Source organism: Anabrus simplex, chromosome 1 (genome assembly GCF_040414725.1).
Source record: "Anabrus simplex isolate iqAnaSimp1 chromosome 1, ASM4041472v1, whole genome shotgun sequence".
NCBI classification, from domain to species: Eukaryota; Metazoa; Arthropoda; class Insecta; order Orthoptera; family Tettigoniidae; genus Anabrus; species Anabrus simplex.
In genome coordinates this window covers 249228898-249252317 of record NC_090265.1, presented here as the reverse complement: position 1 = coordinate 249252317, position 23420 = coordinate 249228898, and the positions used below count along the sequence as shown (strand labels likewise).

Here is a 23420-nt window from a genome sequence, read left to right as displayed (position 1 = left end):
CAGGACTAGTCACATGGGTTTAAAGATGGAATTCTTCAAAATCTCTCTCCTGTAATTATTGTTTTACGAACAGTGAACCTTCCGTATTAAAAGCACGAATTCTCTCCCACTTAGCACCAGTTAATATATTTTTTCCTCCCAATGAAACAAAATCACTAAAATGATGTGTAATGTGGGCTAAAAAACGGCAGCACCAGCAACCCAGCGCATTCATTCTTACATCACCAATGTCATAGCGAGGAAGAGTAGTGAAGCCCTGGGCAAACACGGGATTGTGTCAGGGCTCCATAGCCCACAAACGCTGAGTTGGAAAGGCCTGCACAAAGGTATATATTATTTGATTAGTTTACAGTGGTACTGCAATATTAATTGTGCCTGATAGAAATTGAGCAAAATAGCATGTCCGATCGTTTATGCTTTATTGTACTTTTACCTGAAGATTTATAACAACAACAACAACAACAACAACGAAATTATTCACATATACCATCAAAGCAATGGTCTCTAAGGTCTTAACGGTACACGAAAAGGGGAAACCTTTTTCATTCAAGCAAAATTATTATTTTCATGATGTACAGACAAAACTTAAATTTTATTTATAGAAATGTTGTCCTTAACTAGAACAATAAGTTGGGTTGTGTGAACAGGAAAGAGAAGCAAAACAAGTGTCGATTAACGAACATTTTAAAGACACCGAAGCTTAAAAACATACACGATCATTTCAGTCTGCATAAGAAAACGAAATGGCTGCAAAACTAGTCGACAAAGAAAACAAACTTGTTGTGGATAAGAAAGAGCAGATGGAAGTACGGAAGAACTGTATCGCAGATATCTTCACAGAAGATCGCTCAGAACGTTGAAAAAGAACTGGAAGTCCAGAGATTCTCGAGGATGCACTAGATAATGTTTTATTCCAAGCAAGGTCTTTAGCCCAGATCAAATTAGCGTAGAACCGCTTAAAGTGGTTGATATTAATAATAATTCCTTTGGAAACTGTTCAACCGGTCAACCACACCTTTAACACAGGAAACAGACTGATTGAAATCCATCCTTATCAGGCTGCCAAAGATATCGAATTCGGAACGATATAAGAGTACCGGGTAGTGTAGACGTGGGTGACCGATACATCCTTAATATCATCTAAATTACTTGAACAGTCTTTGTGAGATTTTGAAGTATTATTATAATGAGTTGTGGGTTTATATCTGGAAAAGTAAAAAGAAAACCATGCAAACACTGCTTTTTTGTGTAATTTTTCTTGTGATCTAGATGACACAGAGTCATGAATATCGGTGCATACAATTAATACACGTAATTAATACTCAGTAGCAGATTTATAGTGATTGATTTTATGGTTATTTTATTTTAAAATTCTAATCGAGCACATTTTTTGACTTTTTAAACAATTTTTGGTTCATATTTAATTATAATCTCAGTAAGTACTAATGAAATCAAACCCATTCTTCTACAGTGTATGTATTGGTACTTTCGCAGTATGCGATAGAGATTTTTCGTCTGTATACTTTGTAGTTTCCGAGAAAAAGGTACATAACTGAACAAAAATAGCACTGTGACTCTCAAAAGTAAATAGGTGGCCTACAAATATTTTTACACGGAATTCAGAAATGTAGTCCGCTTTTCGCTATCACGTACATATTGGTAGAATTTTTAAAAAATACATTGCTCGAGTAACAACTTGCCCACAATTTAAAAACTTTTCAGGGCAATAATCATTTTCCTCCTCTTCATTGCTTCTCTTTATTTTTGAATTCTTCCCATTCTGTTTTACTTGGTTGAATATTCAGATGCTCTTTCGGCATAATATTTATGCGTTCTCGGTCTATTTCTGATTTGTCTTTGATGTTCATAACCTCTGGACGCATGTGGAATTGTATCATGTTCAGTAATTTAATCAGAATAGATTCTTCACAGCCCTGCTTCTTCCTAGACGGTGTGTGATGGTTCCCACGCAATTTCCATTAGGAATAACTTTATACTCTTAGAAAGTAATTCAAAAGCAAGATACACTTCTTTGCTGAACACAATCATAATGCAATCCAAAGAGGATATGCCATATGCACCGTTCCCGCGTCCAGGTCGAGTCGCAAAAAAGATCCAGACTAGCTCAAAATTATCATTAATGTTCTATTCAGTGTCGATTTGGGGTCATGAGTTCTGATAGAGAGTCGCCGAGTGAAATAAACGGATGAACTAGCATTACTTATACGCGTTGGACGTCTCCATCTCGCGATTCCATTCATTTCATCATAAATTCCTACGATTCTTAGCCTATGATTACTTATAAGTACATACTTAACCTAAGTAGCCATTGAAAGAATAACATTTATCTAACATTACTTTATTAAATTAAAAGATCTTGAAAATGATTCGAAAACTGAATATCTTGAAAAGAATCTAATTATTTCATCATCTAACTAACCTACTTATTATTTATAGAACATTTAAACCTTTAATCTTAAGTGAAAAGATAATTCTTCTTATATACATGCTCTCTGTAGAATATAGAAAATGACTCACATTCTCATTACTCGTTATGAATCATCAAATATACAATCAAGTTTTATAATTTTTCTTTTGCCTTTACGCAATCTAATTTCTTAAATTTTCTACTTAATTTATATAAACAATACATTGTAAATCAATTCACAAGATTTCAGTTAGCTTTGCCAGCATCTATCTGTTAATATTTCATTATCACAATCATTATGCTTGTTAACCTTCATATAAAGAAAACACTGATCTTCTCATTCATGTAAATCGAGTATTTCAAAATATGCGTCCCTAACATTCGCACACTTCAGGAACAAAAGATAATGCAATTCATTAAATCATCATTTTTGCTCTAAAAATAATCAAAGTTACCATTACTGATAATAATTTAAGTCATTCACCAAAAATGAAATATAAATTTCCAAAAATTAATTTAAGTGCCAAAGTATTTATCATACGTGATCTGTCATATCAGTTACACCTGACATTTTCAGTGTTGTTCTTCTGGAAATTCTGTAGACTGACGTCTTCTGCCGTAGCGATCTGCTTAAGTTGGTTGGTTCTACATATTATTTCTTGGCTTGTACAAGATAAAAGTATGATCTTCTCGATATTTACGATTATATTAGCGTGTTATTTTTAATGTTCTCGCCGCATAGTGTCCATTTTTGTTCCAGAATATTAACTGTTAACAGTGAAATGGCACATTATTTCTCCCACGTCATTTGAAATACATTGCTTGCGATATATATTCTTTGCTTGTTTTCCCCATGAATAGATTTGCGTCATTAATTAACTTGGAATTTTGTTATACATTGCACCTTTGACATTTTCTATCTTCCCGTCTATACAGAAATTGGTGCTTTTTTGCTAACGTAGCCATCTTCTTCTATTCTATACTCGAATGCTTGAACATTAGGATTGAGTCTTTGCTCCTCTTGTTTCTTTTGTTTATACTTCTGCAGTTCTAGACTTTCAGCTCCTTCTTCATCTCCGTTTACATCCTGATCTCGGATAGCTCTTCCCCACTTATCCTTATCTTTATTGGCTTCCTTTAAATCTTGTATGTACCTCCGATTGTAATATTCTTTGTCTTGACTCTTTCCCTTCCCTCTTCTTTCATATCCTATCCTTCTTCTGCAATTGTATCTGCCTCTTCCTTCTCTGAATTGGTTTATATATTGTGTATACGGTCTGTATCTCCCATTGCGCGTATATTTTTCACGACTATATGAACTACTCCTAAAATTGCTTCTCTCCTTCTTTTTCTTATTTCTTCCCGGTTATTCCATTCTCTCCTTTCGTATCTCTTATTTGTTCTCTTTTGTTCATTGAACATACACTTAAGAAAATGGAAATTGTAACACCATGAAGGCATTGATAGTTTGTGTTGATTTTCAAGATATGGAACGATACCATGTAGGTATGTAAACGATCAAAGTTTCAGATCTATTGGATTGTTGCTACAAGTCTCCCCACGTGATTGGTCGCGGAGGAATCAACTCCAGTATACGGACTCTGGTGTAGCGTAGTTGACTTGCAGTCTGTGCAGTGAAGTGTTCTCCGCCAAACATGCCTCGACGATAGAGAAGAGCACGCTATCAACAACCGTCGCCGTTTGAGACGGCTCGGATAATTGGGCTGTGTGAGGCTGGATTATCGCTAAGGACAGTCGCTGCACGTGTTGGCCGACAGGCATCTACGGTACAACGTGTATGGCAGCAGTGGTCAAATGAAGATACTCACACTCGAAGACCTGGCACAGCCCAGCGCGACAGACAACTGTGAGAGAGGATCGCGCATCATTCCGATAGCCCGGATGGAACCCCATGCAACAGCAGCGCAAATTCGAGCAGCTGTGGCACCCCACGTTACACAACAAACAGTTAGTAATCGCTTGCGTTCAGCTGACTTACGAGCCCGTGTCACTGCAGGAGGTGTTCCTTTGACCCCACAACAGTGACGTGTAAGGCTGGCTTGGTGTCGAGAAAGATCGACATGGGTCGACGAATGGCATAGGGTCGTCTTTAGTGATGAATCGCGCATCTGTCTTGCCTGCAGTGATCGCCGGAATCGTGTGCGCCGACGTACCGGGGAGAGGGGCCGCCCAGATCTTATTGTCGAGAGGCACACAGAGCCAACACCAAGCATTATGGTCTGGGGAGCTATTGGCTTTAATGTGAAATCACAATTAGTGCTTGTTGACGGCACTAAGACTGCTCGACAATACGTTGATAGGGTACTCAATCCAGTTGTTGTCCCTATGATGGCGAACAATGCTAATGGGATGTTTCAGCAGGACAATGCCCGGCTTCACACTGCACGCACATCCAGAGAAGCTCTCCACGGCATCACAACCTTAGAATGGCCCGCCAGATCCCCTGACCTCAGTCCTATTGAGCATGTGTGGGACATGATGGGTCGACAACTGGCCAAACGTCCTCAGCCACCCACAACTCTGGAACAACTGACCCGTGCAGTGCAGCAAGCATGGGGCACAATTCCTCAGGAAGCGTTCCAGGGCCTTATTGACTTCATGCCTCGACGAATTCATCAATGTATTGCAGCTCGTGGTGGGCACACCCTGTATTGATTGTTGTCCAAACTTGCGGTCAGAGGGACCTGAAAGTGTAATCATCGAATCATAAGCAAACAGTCGTCCTGCAAGTTCAGTTGCAGCAATGTAGCACCACTCCTTCTGGGTGTTGCAATTTCCATTTCCTTCAGTGTATCTCTGCCTGGATCTTCTTGAGTTAATACATTAATTGCCTCCTCACCATTTATGTTCCGAATTACTCTACTGGTATGAGGCACAGTAGTCATGTCCAACTGCCTAAGAGTATTCTCCGTCTGTACTGCAGTCTCTACATTTGCAGTAGCTAGTAACCTTTGCACGTCAGGTGGGAATTGTCTTTGTATCCTCTTAAAAGCCTCTCACTCGCTAGGAGCTGTGTCAAGATCCCGGAAACGGTGAAATTGATATGCAAAATAGTCACTATATCTGGTTTGACCATTCGATGCATATCTTCTCGAATATAGCTCTAATCTCAGGGTTTCAGTACCTTTGAATTCCAGAAACTTTTCGGGAAAGCTGTTTTGAAATCATCATATTCGTGAAAGGTATATTTGAATGCTTGAAACCACAGATTCGGATTCGAATCTAGATGTTTCTCTACAATTTTCAGCTTTTTCTCTTCAGGAATCTTATTATCCTTAAAAATCTTCCATTTCCCTCAGAAATCGTTTAGGTGATATACTGGATGTATTGTTGAAATGCTTTGGTCTGTCATCATACGTCTTGATGATACTGTTGATAACAGGACTCCTGTTATTACTATTTTCCACGTTTACTTCGCCATTGCTTTGGTTGGATTGTGTTATTACCGTGGGCGTAGCTTCTCTTTCATTTATCTGTAATTCTATAGCCCTTTGCCTTTCGTTGCAGCATGACAGGCCGATTTTGTCATTTGAGTTTCGTTGCGAATCTCTTGTATTTCCTTCTGAATTTGCTTGATTGCTTCCTGAGCTTTATTTATTCTCTGGATGGCCTGTTCTTTATTTCGTATGATATCCTCTCTCATTATGTCTAGCTTGTCACTAATTTGATCCCTGGCTACTATGAATTTCACCTCTATATCTCTATTTCGTGTCTTAATTCCTTCGTTCACCTCGTCGATCGTTTCTTGATATTGTTTCCATTTCTCCTGTTAATCAACACTGAAATTTATCATATTCTCGGTTAATTTCTTTATCTCTTCCTCTTTTAAATGTTGGAGATAATTTCTGCTTTCTCTTCATGAATCTTTTTGTTCTTCTCCTCCATTATCCCACTTATTTCTCCTTTCCAATCGTCCATGCCACTGTTGATTTTGACCATTTCTGATCCTACTTTTCCAATCTCCTCCTTCATCTCTTCATGTTTTCTATTGATTTTTTCCATCTGTTCTTGTCGACCTCTTTTCATCTCCTCCATCATTATCTTTTGCTTCTCTTCTTTTTTCCTACTTATTTCTTCCATCATTTCCTTCTGTTTCTCTTCTTGCTTTCTCATCTCTTCATCTCGCTTTCTTGCTTGTTCTTCTTGCTTTCTATTGATTTCCGCTATCTGTTTCTTACTTATTTTTTCCATTATTTCCTTTTGTTTCTCTTCTTGCTTTCTCATCTCCTCCTGCCTTTCTCTCTTTGCTTCCTCATCTCGCTTTCTGGTTTCTTCCATTATCTCCTGTTGTATATTTATTTTTTCTATCATTTCTTGTTGTTTCTCTATCATCTGTTTCAACGTCTCCAATATCCTTCCTTGTTCTTCCTTCGTCTTCTGCATCTCTTCTCTGTTATTCCTTACCCTTTCCGTTCTTCACAATTTCTCTTCTCGATCTCTTTGGTACTCCTCAAATTGTACTTTCATATGGCTTAGAGTCGTCATCTTTATATCTATTTTATGATTCTCTATGTACCTATCGATGCTCTATTTTTAAAAATTGTTCTATATGCTAAAAATTATTTTATAATATTCTTACTAACTACTTTGAAAATTGGCTCGACTGCCTGGCTCAGGTTTCCCGAACGACCTTATCCCATTTTATCACTGACCTTTGAAATACTCGATTTTTTAAAACGTGATATTAACTTGATTTAGTTTCCAAGTTCTATATTATTTTTAAAATTCTGATTCTACGATTTTCTACTATCTACTTATATTTACATTATTTGTATCAATCATAATATTTTTAACTAGTGTTATAGCTAAATTATTTTCTATTTTCTGCCTTCTATTATTATTAAAATAATATTGTTTATGTCAACATGTTAACTATCAATTCTTGCCTCTTGCTATCTTTCTCTTCTTTCTGCTATTGGCGATCCTTTCTTTTAAAGTCCCGCGGTGCCTTTCTCTTCTTTTCATCCTCTGCTTTGCTTCCACGTTGGTCATCAATTTCTAATTGCTTCTCTAACTATCCGTCGTTTCCTCTCAATTTTGCCGCACTGTTGGGCATTAATTTCTTTTTGATCGATATTTCTTTTTGTACCCACGTTGGTCATCCTCTCTCTTTTGCGTCCACACTGGGCATCCATTTCCCTTTTGGCATACTGTTGGGCATCCTCTCTCTTTTGCCGCACTGTTGGGCGGCAATTTCTTATTGCGCCGAACATTTCTTTCTTTTTCAACCACGTTATGAGGACTGTCACTAGGTAGTGGCAAAGACAGTAAAATAAAGAAAGGAAAAAACAGATTTGCTTGAAGAAAACACGATATTCTAAAATAAATATGAATTGTAAAACATATTACAGGTGTTGTTTAATGTGAATCCTACAGCATGTCCTAAATGATCTAGTAGTAATAATGTTGTTGTGTATTAACTTAGTAGAAATGAGATGTAAAGAATCGAGAATTAAAAACACACAAGATTTAAAGGACATCCTCTTTATTAATCCATGAATTAAAGCTGTTATTAAAACCAAGCCATTTAACATACAGTTTATTTCCACGACGTCAAATAATACGTTCAATTGGATAGTGATCAGGATATTTTTTCTGCAGTTCTTCGATGTAGAATCCTCCTTCAATAGGCTGTCCTCTGAGATCACGAAGTAAATACGTAACTGGATTAGTAAGCTTAACACTCCCGATTTGAAAAAGTTCATTGCTCCAGTTTGGAGTGTATCATTTTGGAAAGATAGACTTGTGTTTGCTGATGCGAACAAAATCACCTCCTTTAAAGCGATAGCGGCGCGGTTCAGCTGTTTTAATTACAGGATGAATAGCATCTAGGCGACGCGACGTGGATATTTTGTAACAAGACGTGGCTTTGTCCCGATGGTGCGATGAGGTGTAACGTTGTGGGTAGATACAAGTCTAGGTAGCAGATCAATCCAACGATATGAACCTTGTGCTGTAAATTCTCGCCACATCATTATTTTGAGTGTACGATTAAAGCGTTCTACAACACTTGCTTTGAGACTGCTGAACGTAGAGTAGTGTTGAATGCTATGTAACTCAAGTTAAGAAGAAAAATCATTGTTGTAAAACTCTTTACCTTGATCGGTTTGAAGAAGCCTTGGGCAGCGATTCGATTCTTCAACAATATGTTTAAATGCGTCTTTGACTTGAGCTGCTGTCTTAGAACGCACAGGTTGTGCAAAAGCAAACTTCGAGTACACATCGATAACAGTAAGTAGATACTTATACCCCTTATTGCTAGAGGCATATGGAATCATTTCTATTAACACTGCCTGCCAGAGATCATCTTTTCCTCGTGTAATAACGCGTCTGTGACAGTAGGTGCGACGTGCTGGTTTATGTAACTCATGTGCGATGTTTACCTTTACAGGTGAGATCTTATCTTGACGAGCCATTACAAAATAATACCGGCATGTTGTAATTCTCTCTTTATTTCTAGTATTTCGTATTCGTGATCTGCGTGAACAGCATCTTGCGGTGCTCTTAGAAGTTGTAATCGTTCGACGAGTAAGTTTGGGTCATTCCAGTATCTTACGTCTACATACGACAATAAAGGCTTGTAGATAACATTAAGACCACGTGCAGTCGGAAACAGCTTAGAAATAAACTCACGATACTTGTAACTCTTATTTGCATCTACAGCTTCTGTTCTCTCGTAATTACGTCGTGATGCGTCAGTAGCAAAAAGTGTTGCTTTATATTTTTTAAGATCATCTTGTAAAATTATATCCTTGTCAGGTATTCATGAGAAAAGAAGTTCTAAGGGTTCTTTCCCAGGTTTATAGGTAACACATTTTACAATAAGTTTGTTGCTATTAATTTTAACATTTGAATTTCCTATCCAGAAACAATCGTCTTCGAAGCGAATACCGTAGGTGGTGACAGTTTGTCCTGTTTTTTCTATATAAGCTGCAAAGTGAGATCCATAGGTATCTTGAATAAAAGTTGTAAACTGATTACGATACTCTGGCGTGATCATAACCTCAGACAAAAATGGTAGATCTTGTGTCGATGTAGTAGGTGTTTCAGCAATAACATCTGTTGTTAAAAACTCAACACGCTTAGATTGTAAAGTATCGTTAAGATCTTCCTTATCCTCTTCTTGATCTATATCTTGCTTCTTCTCTTCCTCATCCTGCTTCTCTTCTTCTTTATGCTTTTCTTGTTTATGCTTCTGTTCTTCATGCTTCTCTTTATTATATAATGTTTTCATAGAAGCAAAACTTGAAGTAGACTGCGGCAATGAAGTAAAATTAAAAATTTCTTTTAGTGTTGTATATAGTTGTGTTTTTAAATATAAAACAGTGTATGCTTAAATACGTTTAAGCTCTTTAAATTTCCGTCGAAAATTGTTTCGAGCATGGATTATATGTTTTGTAATCTCCTTGCTAGATGTTAATATGATGATGGTTTTTGATCAAGTACTCACTGTAATTCTGTGTTTGAGGTGTGTATATGCGCGATCAACTACCAGCGTGCCCACGTAAACGTAACAGTGCTGTACGGTAATTAACTTAGACAACAGTCGCGGAACTGGAACTCATTACGTTGCCTATGTAAAACGTAAATCTAAAGTGTGGTATTTCGACAGCTATGGAGACTTACCTCCTCCATTAGAGCTCATACGTTATTGTGGAAGCAGTGTAGACATTGTTTACAATAAGAACCGTGTGCAAAAATTCAATACACGCATGTGTGGACGATTTTGTCTTATGTTCTTATGTCAAACCCAGACAGTAGAGAAAGAGCATTAGTGTGCACGTAATGACTAATAGTGAAAGAATGTTTGCTGTACGTGGAGAACGACCTGAAACAATCGTCTATTTTAATCCACCGATCGAACTTTGATATCAACTACATAGTCTAGGACTAGTATCGTTTGAAAGCTACAATAAAATCTATAATGTGCGTGATGGTGTAAACAAGTCCTATTACGATGAGTATGTGCTAACGCTACCTTCAGGCAGTTATTCAGTAGACGATATTCATGATTATATTGAAAGTACTGGTACGTTAATTGATCAGTTTGGAGAAGAGAGATTTAGTAACCGTAATTACAAGCTCTCAAATACTGTAAGCAACGTAACACATAAATATGTTATTGAATCATCATTTAAGATTGATTTCAAATCACAACCTGATTCGATTGGTCCATTGCTTGGATTTTCACCAAGGGAGCTCCTACCGAACGTACGTTACGAGTCTGATCAACCTATAACATTCTTCGATGATCATCATGTGAACATTACTTTTAATATTATTACAGACGTGAATAGTAATCAACAAACTTCGCACATCCTGCACGACTTTATTATTACAGAGGAACGTGGATATCGTCGCTGCCGGTACAAAACCTCCTGTGTGAAATATTTTAGCTTGGAACTGTGGCCGGTAAGGTTCTGTCATCTAAGGTGCAATATTGTGTGAATATTGCCAAAGCATTCTCGCTCTTCATAATGTATGTCTCCAAAAATATTATCACATAGGAGGGTTTGTCCCGGCAACGACGATATACTATTCGTGAGAAACCGGCAGTAGTTCTTAATCATCTTGTGTCTGTAAAACACATTGGTAACATCACTCTTAGGCTTGTAAATAAACATAATCAGCTTATTAATTTAGATCGGCACGCGTACGTAGCTTACAATCTTCATCTCAAACCGGTATGAGAAACGTATATAAAACACGGTGTACATTCCGAAGACATACTACATGTTTGCGAAGACTCATAGAGTGTGTACAGTGGAAACTCGTGAAGGTGTAGTACGAAGTGAGCTTCATTCTTATCAACCTTTTACGTTTGGATTAAATAACAATGATGGAATTCACTTTATTATTAATCAGCAAGGTGTATACACCCTGCCACACGAAAGCTACCTCTATATTGAAGGACGACTAGATAAGCCAGATGAAAGTGGACCAAGCACATCACAACTAAACAACTATGCTCTAGCTTTTCTCTTTTCTGAAACGCGATATGAAGTAAATAATGTCGAAATAGATAGAACGAAGAATGTTGGTATTACAAGTGCAATGAAACTCTACCCTTCTTTTTCTGATGAAGAAAGTAATCTTTCGCGGATGTCAGGATGGTGTCCAAAAGCTATTAACAACTGGATGATTGATGAGGACGGAACTTTTACAGGTATGTTATCATTGATACATATTTTTGGCTTCGCAGAAAACTTTACACGTATTATAATCAACGCAAAACAAGAGTTTATGCTGATCCGCGATCGAAGTGATTACAATTCTTTTAAAGCAGCAGAAACACCAGTAGACTCGAAAATTACACTTCATCGTATATTTTGGAGGATTCCACATGTAACATTATCTGATCGTGAAAAACTTCGATTGCTCAAGATTGTAGAAAATGATACACCATTACCTTTGCATTTTCGAAGTTGGGAGCTGCATGAATATTCTGTGCTACTACCTACAAAGAAGCATATCTGGGTTGTTAAAACGTCACGTTTTATCGAGAAGCTCTTGTATATTATTTTTGGATATCAAACCCATCGTAAATTCAATCACGAAAATGATAGCTCACAGTTGGATTACTGTAAATTAAGAAATGTTAGACTATATCTCAACCGATTTACGTTTCCCTACGAAAACATGGACAATCATTTTGAGAAAAATAAATTTGGGATGCTTTATGGCATCTTTTGTATTTGTAAATTGCAATCATCGTATTAACAGAAAGAAGATCGTCCGCCATTTTCGCCTCAAGAATTTAAAAGTAAAGCACCGATTGTAGTTATAGACTGCTCTTATCATGAAGAATCTATAAAAGAATCTCCTGTCGATATTCGTTTAGGGCCGATGACCTTCGATGTTAGGCCCCTTAAAACAACAAGCAAACAACAACAAAGATATTCGTTTAGAATTTTAAACATCTGAAAACATTCCTGCTAACACAGCAGCCTATTGTCTTATTATTCATATGAGTAATATTACTTACCATCCGCTAACGAATATTGTTACAAGACTATAGATAAGGATAGCCCTTTATCATCAACATTAGTGTGTGCTTCGACATCGTACGCTATGGAACAGAAAGAGCACACGGTTAATAACAAACAAAACTGTCAATGTGCATGCTGTTTGCGTGCTCATACGCAACATCTTATTTATCTTACACGAGTAAATGAGGCTATTAGGATGTTCTACAAACATAGAACCTTATGAGATGCCAAAACATCTCATTCAATATTTACCGCTAGAATTTTAATCTACACACGCTGCCCCTTACGTACATGATTTTTGGGACACCCTTCCTCTACACAGTAAGATGTCAATCGATGTAGCTTTATGCAGAACCTGTCAACGTTATTACAAGCATTGGGTTAAAAATTGGTGATGATGATTGTGATGGACCAAATCCGAGGATTGAACACTGTACACAGTGTATGGATGAACTTATTCCATTCATTTCAGTACATGATGACGATGATTCAGAAAAGGAACAAAACACATAAATAACAACAAGGTAAGAACTGCATTATTTACTTTGTGAAGAATAACATACCTTGTATATTTCTAAATGTTTTGTTTAATTTGAATGTTGCATGAGGCATTTCAATTTCGGAAGACATGCTACCTCTTCGCAAAACGCTGTCAAGGAGCATATCAACTTTGTCAGCAGCAAAACAAAAACTGTTGTAGCACATTGTTTTAATTGTGTACATAAATATTTTATTGCATTGAAAATGTACTTATTGCAACACTCTGTCTCCTTACACCTACGCATTCTATCTATAAAGGCTTGAGTAAGTGACCTTGATAACGAACAAGGCTAAATATGCATAACTATGATGACGTTATCGCTGCAGGTTGAAAACAGAATAATAGCACTACTCACTCTAGCCTTAAGCATAACATAGCGTTATTATAGTAATACATGTTTAAACTTGTTCGATAGAGACATAAAACTATGCCTTGACAGAGGAGGAGGAAGATGAGGAGGTGGAGGAAGAGGTGGAGGAGGAGGTCATAACAGCCTATGTATAGCCGCCACCTTGTGCAGTAGCCTCTAAGCTAGCTTTCTTCATAAGAGTCTGTGTATAGCCGCCACATTGTGCAGTAGGCCCCCTCAGCCCCCCTCAGCCAGCTTTCTCCATAACAGCAGCCACCATCTTGCGCAAGCGCCCTTAAGCCGTCTCATAAGAGGCTGTGTATAGCCACCATCTTGCGTAGTAGCCTCTAGGCTAGCTGTCTCCATATAAGCTTGTGCATATAGCCGCCATCTTGTGTAGTAGGCCCCTCAGCCAGCTTTCTCCATAAGAGCCTGTGTATAGCCGCCATCTTGCGCAAGCGTCCCTAAGCCGTCTCATAAGAGCAGCCGCCATCTTGCACAGTAGCCTCTAAGCTAGCTTTCTCCATAAGAGCCTATGTATAGCCGCCATTTCGCGCAATCGCCCATAGTCGTCATCTTTCTCCATAAGAGCGCATGCATAGCCGCCATCTTGCGCAAGCGCCCATGGCCGGCATCTTTCTCCATTAGAGCCTATGTATAGCCGCCATCTTGCGCAATCGCCTATTGCCGTCATCTTTCTCCATAAGAAGCCGTATATAGCCGCCATCTCTCGCAAGCGCCCCTACGCCGTCTCATAAGAGCAGCCGCCATCTTTTGCAAGCGCCCATGGCCGGAATTTTTCTCCAGAAGAAGCCGCGTATAGCCGCCATCTTGCGCCAGCGCCTCTAGGCCGTCTCACAAGGAGCTTCGTGTAGCCGCCATCCTTTGCAATTTGCGTCGGGAAGGGCATCTTGCCGTAAAACTAAGGATAGCCCCTTCAAGATGGCGGATGTGAGGTTAGGCTCGATCTCTTAGGCGTCGGGAAGGGCAACTAGCCGTTAAAGTAAGGTTACGCCCCTCAAGATGGCGACTGTGAGGTTAGGCTCGTTCTCTTATGCAAAATCCGCAAATTGTCATTGCTCTACTACTACTGCTACTACTATACTAGGGGTCAGTGACCTCCGGTTAATGACCGCGGAGTTGGAATCGGCCTAGGTACACTACTGGGGGTCAATGACCCCCCGTAGAATTCAAATTTCCCGCGCTGCTGACTCAGCAGTCACGTGACCCGCTGCGCGGCCTCTGATTGACCCGCGGGTAGAACCGGCCTCTCCCTACTACTGTACCACTTTACTAATTATATCTATGTGTGTGCACAGTCCAGAAATTGTGTTAACTCCATACCCGACAACTGGTCGCTTTCCATATGCATCACCCCTGGGGAAGGGACGGTAGAATAACACCCACGATATCCTCTGCCTGTCGTAAGAGGCAAGTAAAAGGTGCCGTAGGAACTGTTAATGTGGGAGCGTGGGTTGGTGACCACGGTGCTCTCAGCTGTGTACTGGCATTGCTTCCACTTACTTGTGCATGGTTCCTCACTTTCATCTGTCTTATAGGACCTCCCTTCATCAACTCTTGTTCTTTTCCGACTCTGACACTATTAGAGCATTCGAGGCTTAGAGAGTCTTTCATTTTCACACCCTTCGTGGCATTTTGGCCGATTCCTTCCTTTTTTGAAGTGTCGGATCCCTTCAAATTTCCTCCCCCTGATAGTGTTAATAGAGAAAAGTTTCCTACTTGACTTCCTATTAAAACAATAACCACCACCACCACCACCACCACCACCACCACCACTTTCAGTATGCACGTACACAAATAATGATGTTCGAGAAATGAGTTTCTTACGCTTTTTTTTTTTTTTGAAGTGGTTGACTGAAATTTTGATTATATTTGCAGGTTCGGTTGGACATAGCCGATGGAAAAGATAAATATGTCTGTGGAGGCTCCATCATAGACAATCAACATGTCCTGACAGCTGCACACTGTGTTACAGTCTCGGACTCTAAACAAACGTGAGCACAACAGTTACTTTGATTATTATTATGATCCTACAGAAACAGTAAATTCCCACTTTGTTCGTGTATGTAAATCTGGATGTCCGGTTTATCCGGACTGATTACTTAGATTATATTTCTAAATTAAACTCACTATTAAAAACAAGATCACCGAGCTCGATAGCTGCAGTCGCTTAAGTGCGGCCAGTATCCAGTATTCGGGAGATAGTAGGTTCGAACCCCACTGTCGGCAGCCCTGAAAATGGTTTTCCGTGGTTTTCCATTTTCACACCAGGCAAATGCTGTGGCTGTACCCTAATTAAGGCCACGGCCGCTTCCTTCCCACTCCTAGCCCTTCCTTGTTCCATCGTCGCCCTAAGACCTGTCTGTGTCGGTGCGACGTAAAGCAACTAGCAAAAAACAAGATCTTTTAAATTTGATAGGGTTTCATTAGCATAACGATAATTCTACAAAACCAAGATAATTATTCTGAAATATTGTGAAATTACTTTCAGTTATACCAATTAAATACATTTTTTGATATATGAAGCCATCTCTTTTTTGTTTCGACTTCGTTAATTTATAGGCCTAACTGTTAGGTTCTTTACCTGGTGAAACTAATTTTGAATAAATACATTTATAAACTACCAAAATTGTTTTCCGAATGAGACAAGTTTCCGCATTACACAAATAGTAGTTTGTATTGCCTTAAAATAGCAATCGCCACCACCGTTACACAACACATAATACAGTATAAAGTATTTTAAAATATTATTTTGAGCTCCCCTGTGTCTGCCTACTTATGACCTTCGGTTGTCCAAAATGAAGGTACGTACACTCATTTGTTGATTAATATAATTACTGCGCTTTATTATTACATACGGTATATTATGATAAACAGTGGTGTATCATTTTGGCACTGTCACAACACTATATTGCACTGTTCAGAACACAAGATATACGCTCTTTAACCCATATTTCCATCAAGCGCTTAATTCGTTCCACTATCTGTATTAACACTATCATCAAACACGTGCATCAGTTTGTCAAGACAATGACTTTCAATCACTACTGATCTGCATTTAGGGCAGTCGCCCAGGTGGCAGATTTCCTATTTGTTTTCCTAGCCTTTTTAAATGATTGCAAGGAATTTGGAAATTTATTGAACATCTCCCTTGGTAAATTATTACACTCCCTAACTCCCCCATCTATAAAAGAATATTTGCCCCAATTTGTTCTCTTGAATTTCAACTTAATCTTTATATTGTGATCTTTCCTACTTTTAAAAACACCACTCAAATGTATTCGTCTACTAATGTCATTCCACGCCATCTCTCCACTGACAGTTCGGAACATAGCATTAATGATATAGATGTTGATTTCCATAGGGAATCTGAAATATTTGTCCCGAATGAGTAACTTGATATAATACCAATATAGTTGGCCCGCTATTGGACACTACATATCTTCCAGCCAACCCATTCCTGGTTGCCAACGTTTCGCCCCAGTGTGCCTGGTGAACCCAAATTAGCACACTGGGGAGAAACACTGGCAACCAGGAACGAGTCAGCTGGAAAATCTATAATGTCCAATAACGGACCGACCATGTTGTTATTACATACTACTAAGTCGAGCAGCTCGTCTCCTTTTTTCTTTAGTCTTCCCAGTGCAAACTTTGGAACGCTACTCTTTTGTCGGAAATCACCGAGAACAAATCGAGTTGCTTTTCTTAGGATTTTTTCCAGTTTTCGAATCAAGTAATCAATATGTGATATCAAAGGACAGATCAATACTTTAGTCCTCGTTACCACTTTCTACATATACAAACGTAGAGATGGGCACTATCGACTGATAACTCTTTTTTTTTGCTATTTGCTTTACGTCGCACCGACACATGTATGTCTTATGGCGACGATGGGATAGAAAAGGCCTAGGAAGTGGAAGGAAGCGGCCGTGGCCTTCATTAAGGTACAGCCCCGGCATTTGCCTGGTGTGAAAATGGGAAACCACGGAAAACCATTTTCAGGGCTGTCGACAGTGGGGCTCGAACCCACTATCTCCCGATTACTGGATACTGGCCGCACTTAAGCGACTGCAGCTATCGAGCTCGGTACAAGTAATTTCTAATTATTGGTAAATTGCGTTAAAATGAATGGAATTCGTAAAAGTACGACTCTCCACTTAAGCATGTTTTCCTTATCTTCAAAGTTTCCTAAGGAAATTGGTGTGTTCATTAACCTTTCTATTATACATGAGCATTCTGGGCCCACAAACACACTTATTTTTGAGGTGGAAGTGCCACCACTCATTTTAACGTTTACCTAAGATAAATTAAAAATAAATTCAAACTTTAACAAGAAAAGTCACGTCGTACGAGGGTCGAGTCATAAGTCATGGCTACTTTTTTTTTTTTTTCTCGCGAACATGAGACAACAAGGAAAATCTAAGATATGCGTTTGGAAATATAGGGCATGCACTTATGCATAGTGCCTGAAGACAAATTCTGATTTCAGGAGATTCTCGTAGGAAAGTGACAGAACACAGGCCATTGGCGAACATTGGTTTTTATGGTATAGACAGCAAATACACAAGACTACGTACAAAGGACAGATTTCCACTGGTTACAGACTTTCGAAATAATCACCCAAGTTTCCACTGTGCGTTGCCAGCGGTGGGGCAGGCACTGAATACCATTCGCTGCATGTGTATCGCTAACGTGTGACACCGCTCTCCGAAATGCTGTTATGATGTCCTCTTTGTTAAGAAACCGTTTTCCACGCAATGGCTTCTTGACTTTGGGGATTAGATCATAGACACATGGGCTCAGATCAGGCGAAAAGGCGGATGTGGAAGAGCTTCCCATCCCCAGCGTTGTAAGCGACGCGTTGTGAGCTGTCGCGTTATCGTGTAGGATTATGGCGTTGTCCAAAAGATCTGGACATTTGGTTCGCACTGACGGCGCAATTGGTACAACAAAAAGGAATTGTAATAAACTGCATTGACAGTGTGCCCCTCACGCACTAAATCACACACAAGAACACCTTGAGCATCGTATGCCAGGATTACCATAACCTTATTGGGCGACTGATTTTGTTGAAGCTTGTGTCTTCGTGGTGACCCCTGACGACGCCATTCACTAGACTGTCTCTTAAGTTCAGGTTCATAAGCACGTGCCCATGTTTCATCGACTGCAAATAATGTGATTCAACATGGCTTGTCCTTCTTGCTGTAACCTCTTCAGATTGATGCGACATGTTTCGTAACGAGTCCACTTCCGTACCTCAGTTAAGTGACGTGGCACCCACTTTGCACACAGTTTACGCATCTGTAGGTCCTTGTGTAAAATGCGCCGATTTGTTGCCGCTGTTATTACTGTATGTTCTTGCAATTCCGCTAGAGTCCAATACCTGTCCTCATGTAAACACTGATCGATCACCATTATCCGTACATCTTTGCCCATGGACACTGGACGGCCTGGGTGAGGCAAATCGGCAGTTGATACTCTACCCCGTTTGAACGTCTCTGCCCACCTCGCCACTGTTCTATAGGACATGGCATGCACACCTAATGCTTCCCGCAGCTCTGCATGGCATTAGCGTGTATTTATGCCGCGGAGAACTGCTATTTTAATATAAGATCGTTGCTCCTGCTTGTTGACTTCCATTTTGTGACGCTCTCACTCACACACTGAACTTGGGGGCATGCTTAGACCCACACACCATCTAGTGACATCATACGCAAGTACATATCGTACATTTCTAAATGCATATCTTAGATTTTCCGTGTTGTCTCCTGTTCGCGAGAGAAAAAAGTAGTTTCTATGACTTATGACTCGACCTACGTATTACATCGAAAACAATAATTAACACAAATTATAACAGTGCACTTAGGGCGCGGCGGAAAGAACGGACAGAACTGCTCAGCACCAACGTTTTAAGTATTCGTTACCACTTTGCATTGTGGTAACATGATGAGAGAAGGTACGAGGGTACATCTCAGTGTCGGGGGGAGAAGGGCTTTGCTTGGCGCGCTGTTAGAAGAGATTCAATGCGTATCCACTGCCGGGAGTTGGTATCCGTTTCTCTCAGCTCTGACGGTGGCTATCTCCTGCAACAGGGTTCTCACGATGCGATGCGAAGAAACAAATATATTAAAGAGTACCGATAGGTACTAGATTTTTATATTTTCGAACTGTTACCAGTTTAACTTTTAATTTCGTGTTGCTATTTCTAGCCGAGTGCAGCCCTTGTAAGGCAGACCCTCCGACGAGGGTGGGCGGCATCTGCCGTGTGTAGGTAACTGCGTGTTATTGTGGTGGAGGATAGTGTTATGTGTGGTGTGTGAGTTGCAGGGATGTTGGGGACAGCACAAACACCCAGCCCCTGGGCCATTGGAATTAATCAATGAAGGTTAAAATCCCCGACCCGGCCGGGAATCGAACCCGGGACCCTCTGAACCGAAGGCTAGTACGCTGACCATTCAGCCAACGGGTCGGGCACTGTTACCAGTTGTAACAGTGGACACTAGCACGCGTCGCCACTGCGGGTCTGAGGACATACGTTGCCAGGCTAGAAGCCGTAAAGCAGCCCTAGGCCTCCAGCTTCTTGTAGAAAAGACTGGTTAGGGTAAGGGCTGATCAAGACCATTGGTCTGGATAGGTTAGGGTAGGGTCTGGACAAGACCAGTGATATGGAGACAAGCAAAGGGAGTCTGGGGCAGTGCCGGATTAAGGTATTTGGGGGCCCTGGGCTATTTAAAAATGTGGGACCCCTTCTTCGTAACCAAGGCGTCCCCCCCCCAGCCAGCGCCGGGGAAGGTACCTGGGTCTTCGGGGGAGGCAGTCATTATTGCTACCACTACACCAACGAGATCGGCAATTTATTATTTACGACTCCGAGTATTCCATACAATGTTATTGAAGTTTAAAAATACACATTAGGATTCCCTTTCATTGTTCCTAAAACCATCTTCCTAATGCTCATGCTTTCCAATTCCGTAAAGACCTAATCTCTCTTAAAACAGCAGACTTAGATATTACATTATTCGCTTACCTGTAGAAGATTCCAATTCACCATTAACAGTCTCTTCAGTCATCGATGTACTTGTAGACTTCCTGTCAAAAAATGTTGATATTTTCGGCAACTTTTCAATTTCTTTCAAATGTCGTTCTTTTAATTTACGTTTTTAGGCACCACTAGGATATTTTATATCCATTTTACAGGAACATTACAGTTGTAACTTACGAATGTTTCAATAATCAGAGGTGAACTGGAAGTTCTCTTCCTGATGCAAAGATATAGTATTAGCATGCGCATTCCGCCGTGCTTCCCCTGTCCCCTCCCGCTCACTTCCTAGACCTCTTGCCCCCTTCCCTCTCTGCCCGTACACGCAAGCTTCCAAATTTAAATTTTCGTCAACAATAACCTTTAAATAATTACAGTGCGTAAGTAGCGAGGATTCGTGTCTCCGGACGGTAATTGATTGCAGCAATGATGAAATACTAACGCGGACAGCTGATAAGAAGGAAGGAAGGAAGGAAGGAAGGAAGGAAGGAAGGAAGGAAGGAAGGAAGAGTGCGTGTTCGATATTTTGCTAGCGTAAATATTCATACACTTGCACGAAGGTGGAGCAGCAGGCCTTTTTATACAATTTTAGGTTCGGCCAAGGGCCGGGGCCCCTTGGCATGCGGGGCCCGGGGCTGCAGCCCCTTTAGCCCCCCCCCCCCTTAATCCGGCCCTGGTCTGGGGGTGTAAGCCCCCAGGTTAGAAGCTGCGAAGCGGCCTTAGGCCTCTAGCTTCCTGTGGAAAAGGCTATTGGTCTGGAATGGTTAGGGTAGGGCCTGGAAAATACCATTGGTCTGACCAGCACCAGCAATGCACATATATTGCAGGTAGGGCTCCCAGTATATTCCACATTGTGTAAACAGATTTTGAAGAATCCTTTCATTTTTCGTTTCCGCGTTGAGGAGATTCCGCATTACACAAAAGTAAGAATATTTTAACGCCGTAAGCTTCGCCGGGACCGTTAAAATATTCCGTAGTGGACAGGTTTCCGCTTTATTCAATTTCGATCGGCGGATGCAGAGTATATCTCGACCCACAAATGACCAACCGAGCAGAGGAGGGGTGGTCACAACTCTACCGTAGCTCTACGCCTCTGTATTCGGGACACGGAGAGGAACTGATCACCATCGTCGGCTGCCCTGAGAGAATGTTTTCCGTGGTTTTCCATTCTCCTGCTCTAAGGCGAATACCTGGACAGTTCCTAATATAGGCCACGGCCGCCAACCCTCTCGCCTTCTCCGCAGATCTCCTTCTCCGATACAAATCTCCTGGCCTGAGAGACGGGGTCATCGTCTAGGAGGCCCGCCCCCCACTTCAGGGAAGGAATGAAAACATTTAGTAGTAGTTGTTCAATTTCCGCTTTGAACACCTTTTACTCATAATAATGCAGAAAGGCATGCATTACGTTTTTGGTCTCCTTTTTTGCCTCTGTAAGAGAGTTAAAGTATCAACCTAAGAACAAAATACTTTAAAATCAAAGAGGTAAAAAGAGCCTAAGCTTCGAGAGGGAACACCACTATCATCTCGTGACGGCATGACAAACTACCTAGTTAAATATTCCATGTATAGAATGAATTGAAAGAGTTCGTGACTTGAAGCAACAATAATGTGAGATTAAGAAAAATAAACATTGAGAAGTAGTAGCGGGTCAGTGATTTCCCACTTCTTCTCGCGGCAAATGCCAGGATGGTACCTAACTAAAGGCTGTGATCTCTTCCTTCCCTCTTCCCTGCCTATCCCTTACAAACTTCTCATACCCCATAAGGCCTCTGTTCAGCGTAGCAGGGGAGGCCGCCTGTGCGAAGTACTGGTCCTCCTTTCTAGTTTTATCCCCGACCAAACGTCTCACGCTCCACGACACTGCCCTTGAGGCGGTAGATGTGAGATCCCTCGTTGAGTCCGGGGGTAAAACATACTCTGGAGGGTAAACCGATTAAATGCATAATCATAAATAAATACATCTTATTGAATTACTTAATTCTACTCCTTTCTTTGCAATAGTACTACAGTTTAACACTGACAACTGACTTGCCTTCCAGATGAATGTACCTCAGGGAAATGGGGTGGACTAAAAGCCTGTGACAATGTCAATATTTAAAAAAACCTAGACAAACCTTGAATTTTTACATGCAGTATGTATTCGTAGATAAATTTCAAGGCATTGAGTATTCAAGAAGAGAAAATACACAATATAATAAACCAACGAGTGTTTCGTAGTGTTTATACTGGATAGAGTGCGTACATGATACATCATAAGAAAGTCTTAAGTGTCTTTCTTCTGGCCTTTTCCCAGTTACCTGGTGTTGGCACTTCAAATGGGTTCAGTCTAGTCTTAAGCGATGATGCACGCCAATCCTTGTGGAAAAAAATATTCACTATTGCGTGTTACTATGGTGGTTTGTAGTGTAACATGTTATAGTATAAAGGAAGATGTGTATCAACATGAATACAATACCCAATCCTCGAGATAGCGGAATTAACCAGACAAACTTACCTTTAATTATAAATGACTATAGCGCACAATTATTCATTTATGTACCTAGTCTTATTGTATGACTAGTTGATTGGCTACGGAATTCTATATTGTATACAGAATTCTAGGTTACGTAGTGTATACGTTTTGAGCAAGACTGTATTAAATTGCATAGCTCTTATGGTTACCCTAGAAACGCGACGGGGAAGTCACCAAACGTCTTTTCTCATATGAGACTGGGTTTAGGGAATTTTCATTGTAATGGTAGGCCCGCCTGCCCACCATCAGTCACAATCAGGTTGGGGAGTTTTCATTATAATGGCAGACACTCACTCTCCACCTGCCTTTTTACATCCTCAGAAAGACTGCCTTAGTGGTTTTCCAAACTGAAATGAACATAGGTCATTATAGTGACGTCAGTAGGAATGGCGCGATTAAAAGTAATACTTTCATATGAAATACTCGATCAAATGAAAACCCACACATTTTCTCACTTTTAACGAACTGTACTACGCTGCCGATCTAACATTCCAAAGTTCCAGAGCTGGAATGACCAAGC

At 40.3% G+C, this 23420-nt stretch overlaps 1 protein-coding gene across 4 annotated transcripts in view; it reads left to right on the top strand.

The window, feature by feature from the left end:
- LOC136864544 (trypsin eta) overlaps positions 1 to 23420 on the top strand; it is a 243539-nt gene that overhangs the window by 43886 nt on the left and 176233 nt on the right. For all 4 annotated transcript variants that reach the window (XM_067141682.2, XM_067141672.2, XM_067141690.2 and 1 more), the window contains exon 3: positions 15228 to 15343. In XM_067141682.2, coding sequence (XP_066997783.2) covers positions 15228 to 15343 — 116 coding nt within the window. The remainder of the gene's footprint in view (positions 1 to 15227; positions 15344 to 23420) is intronic.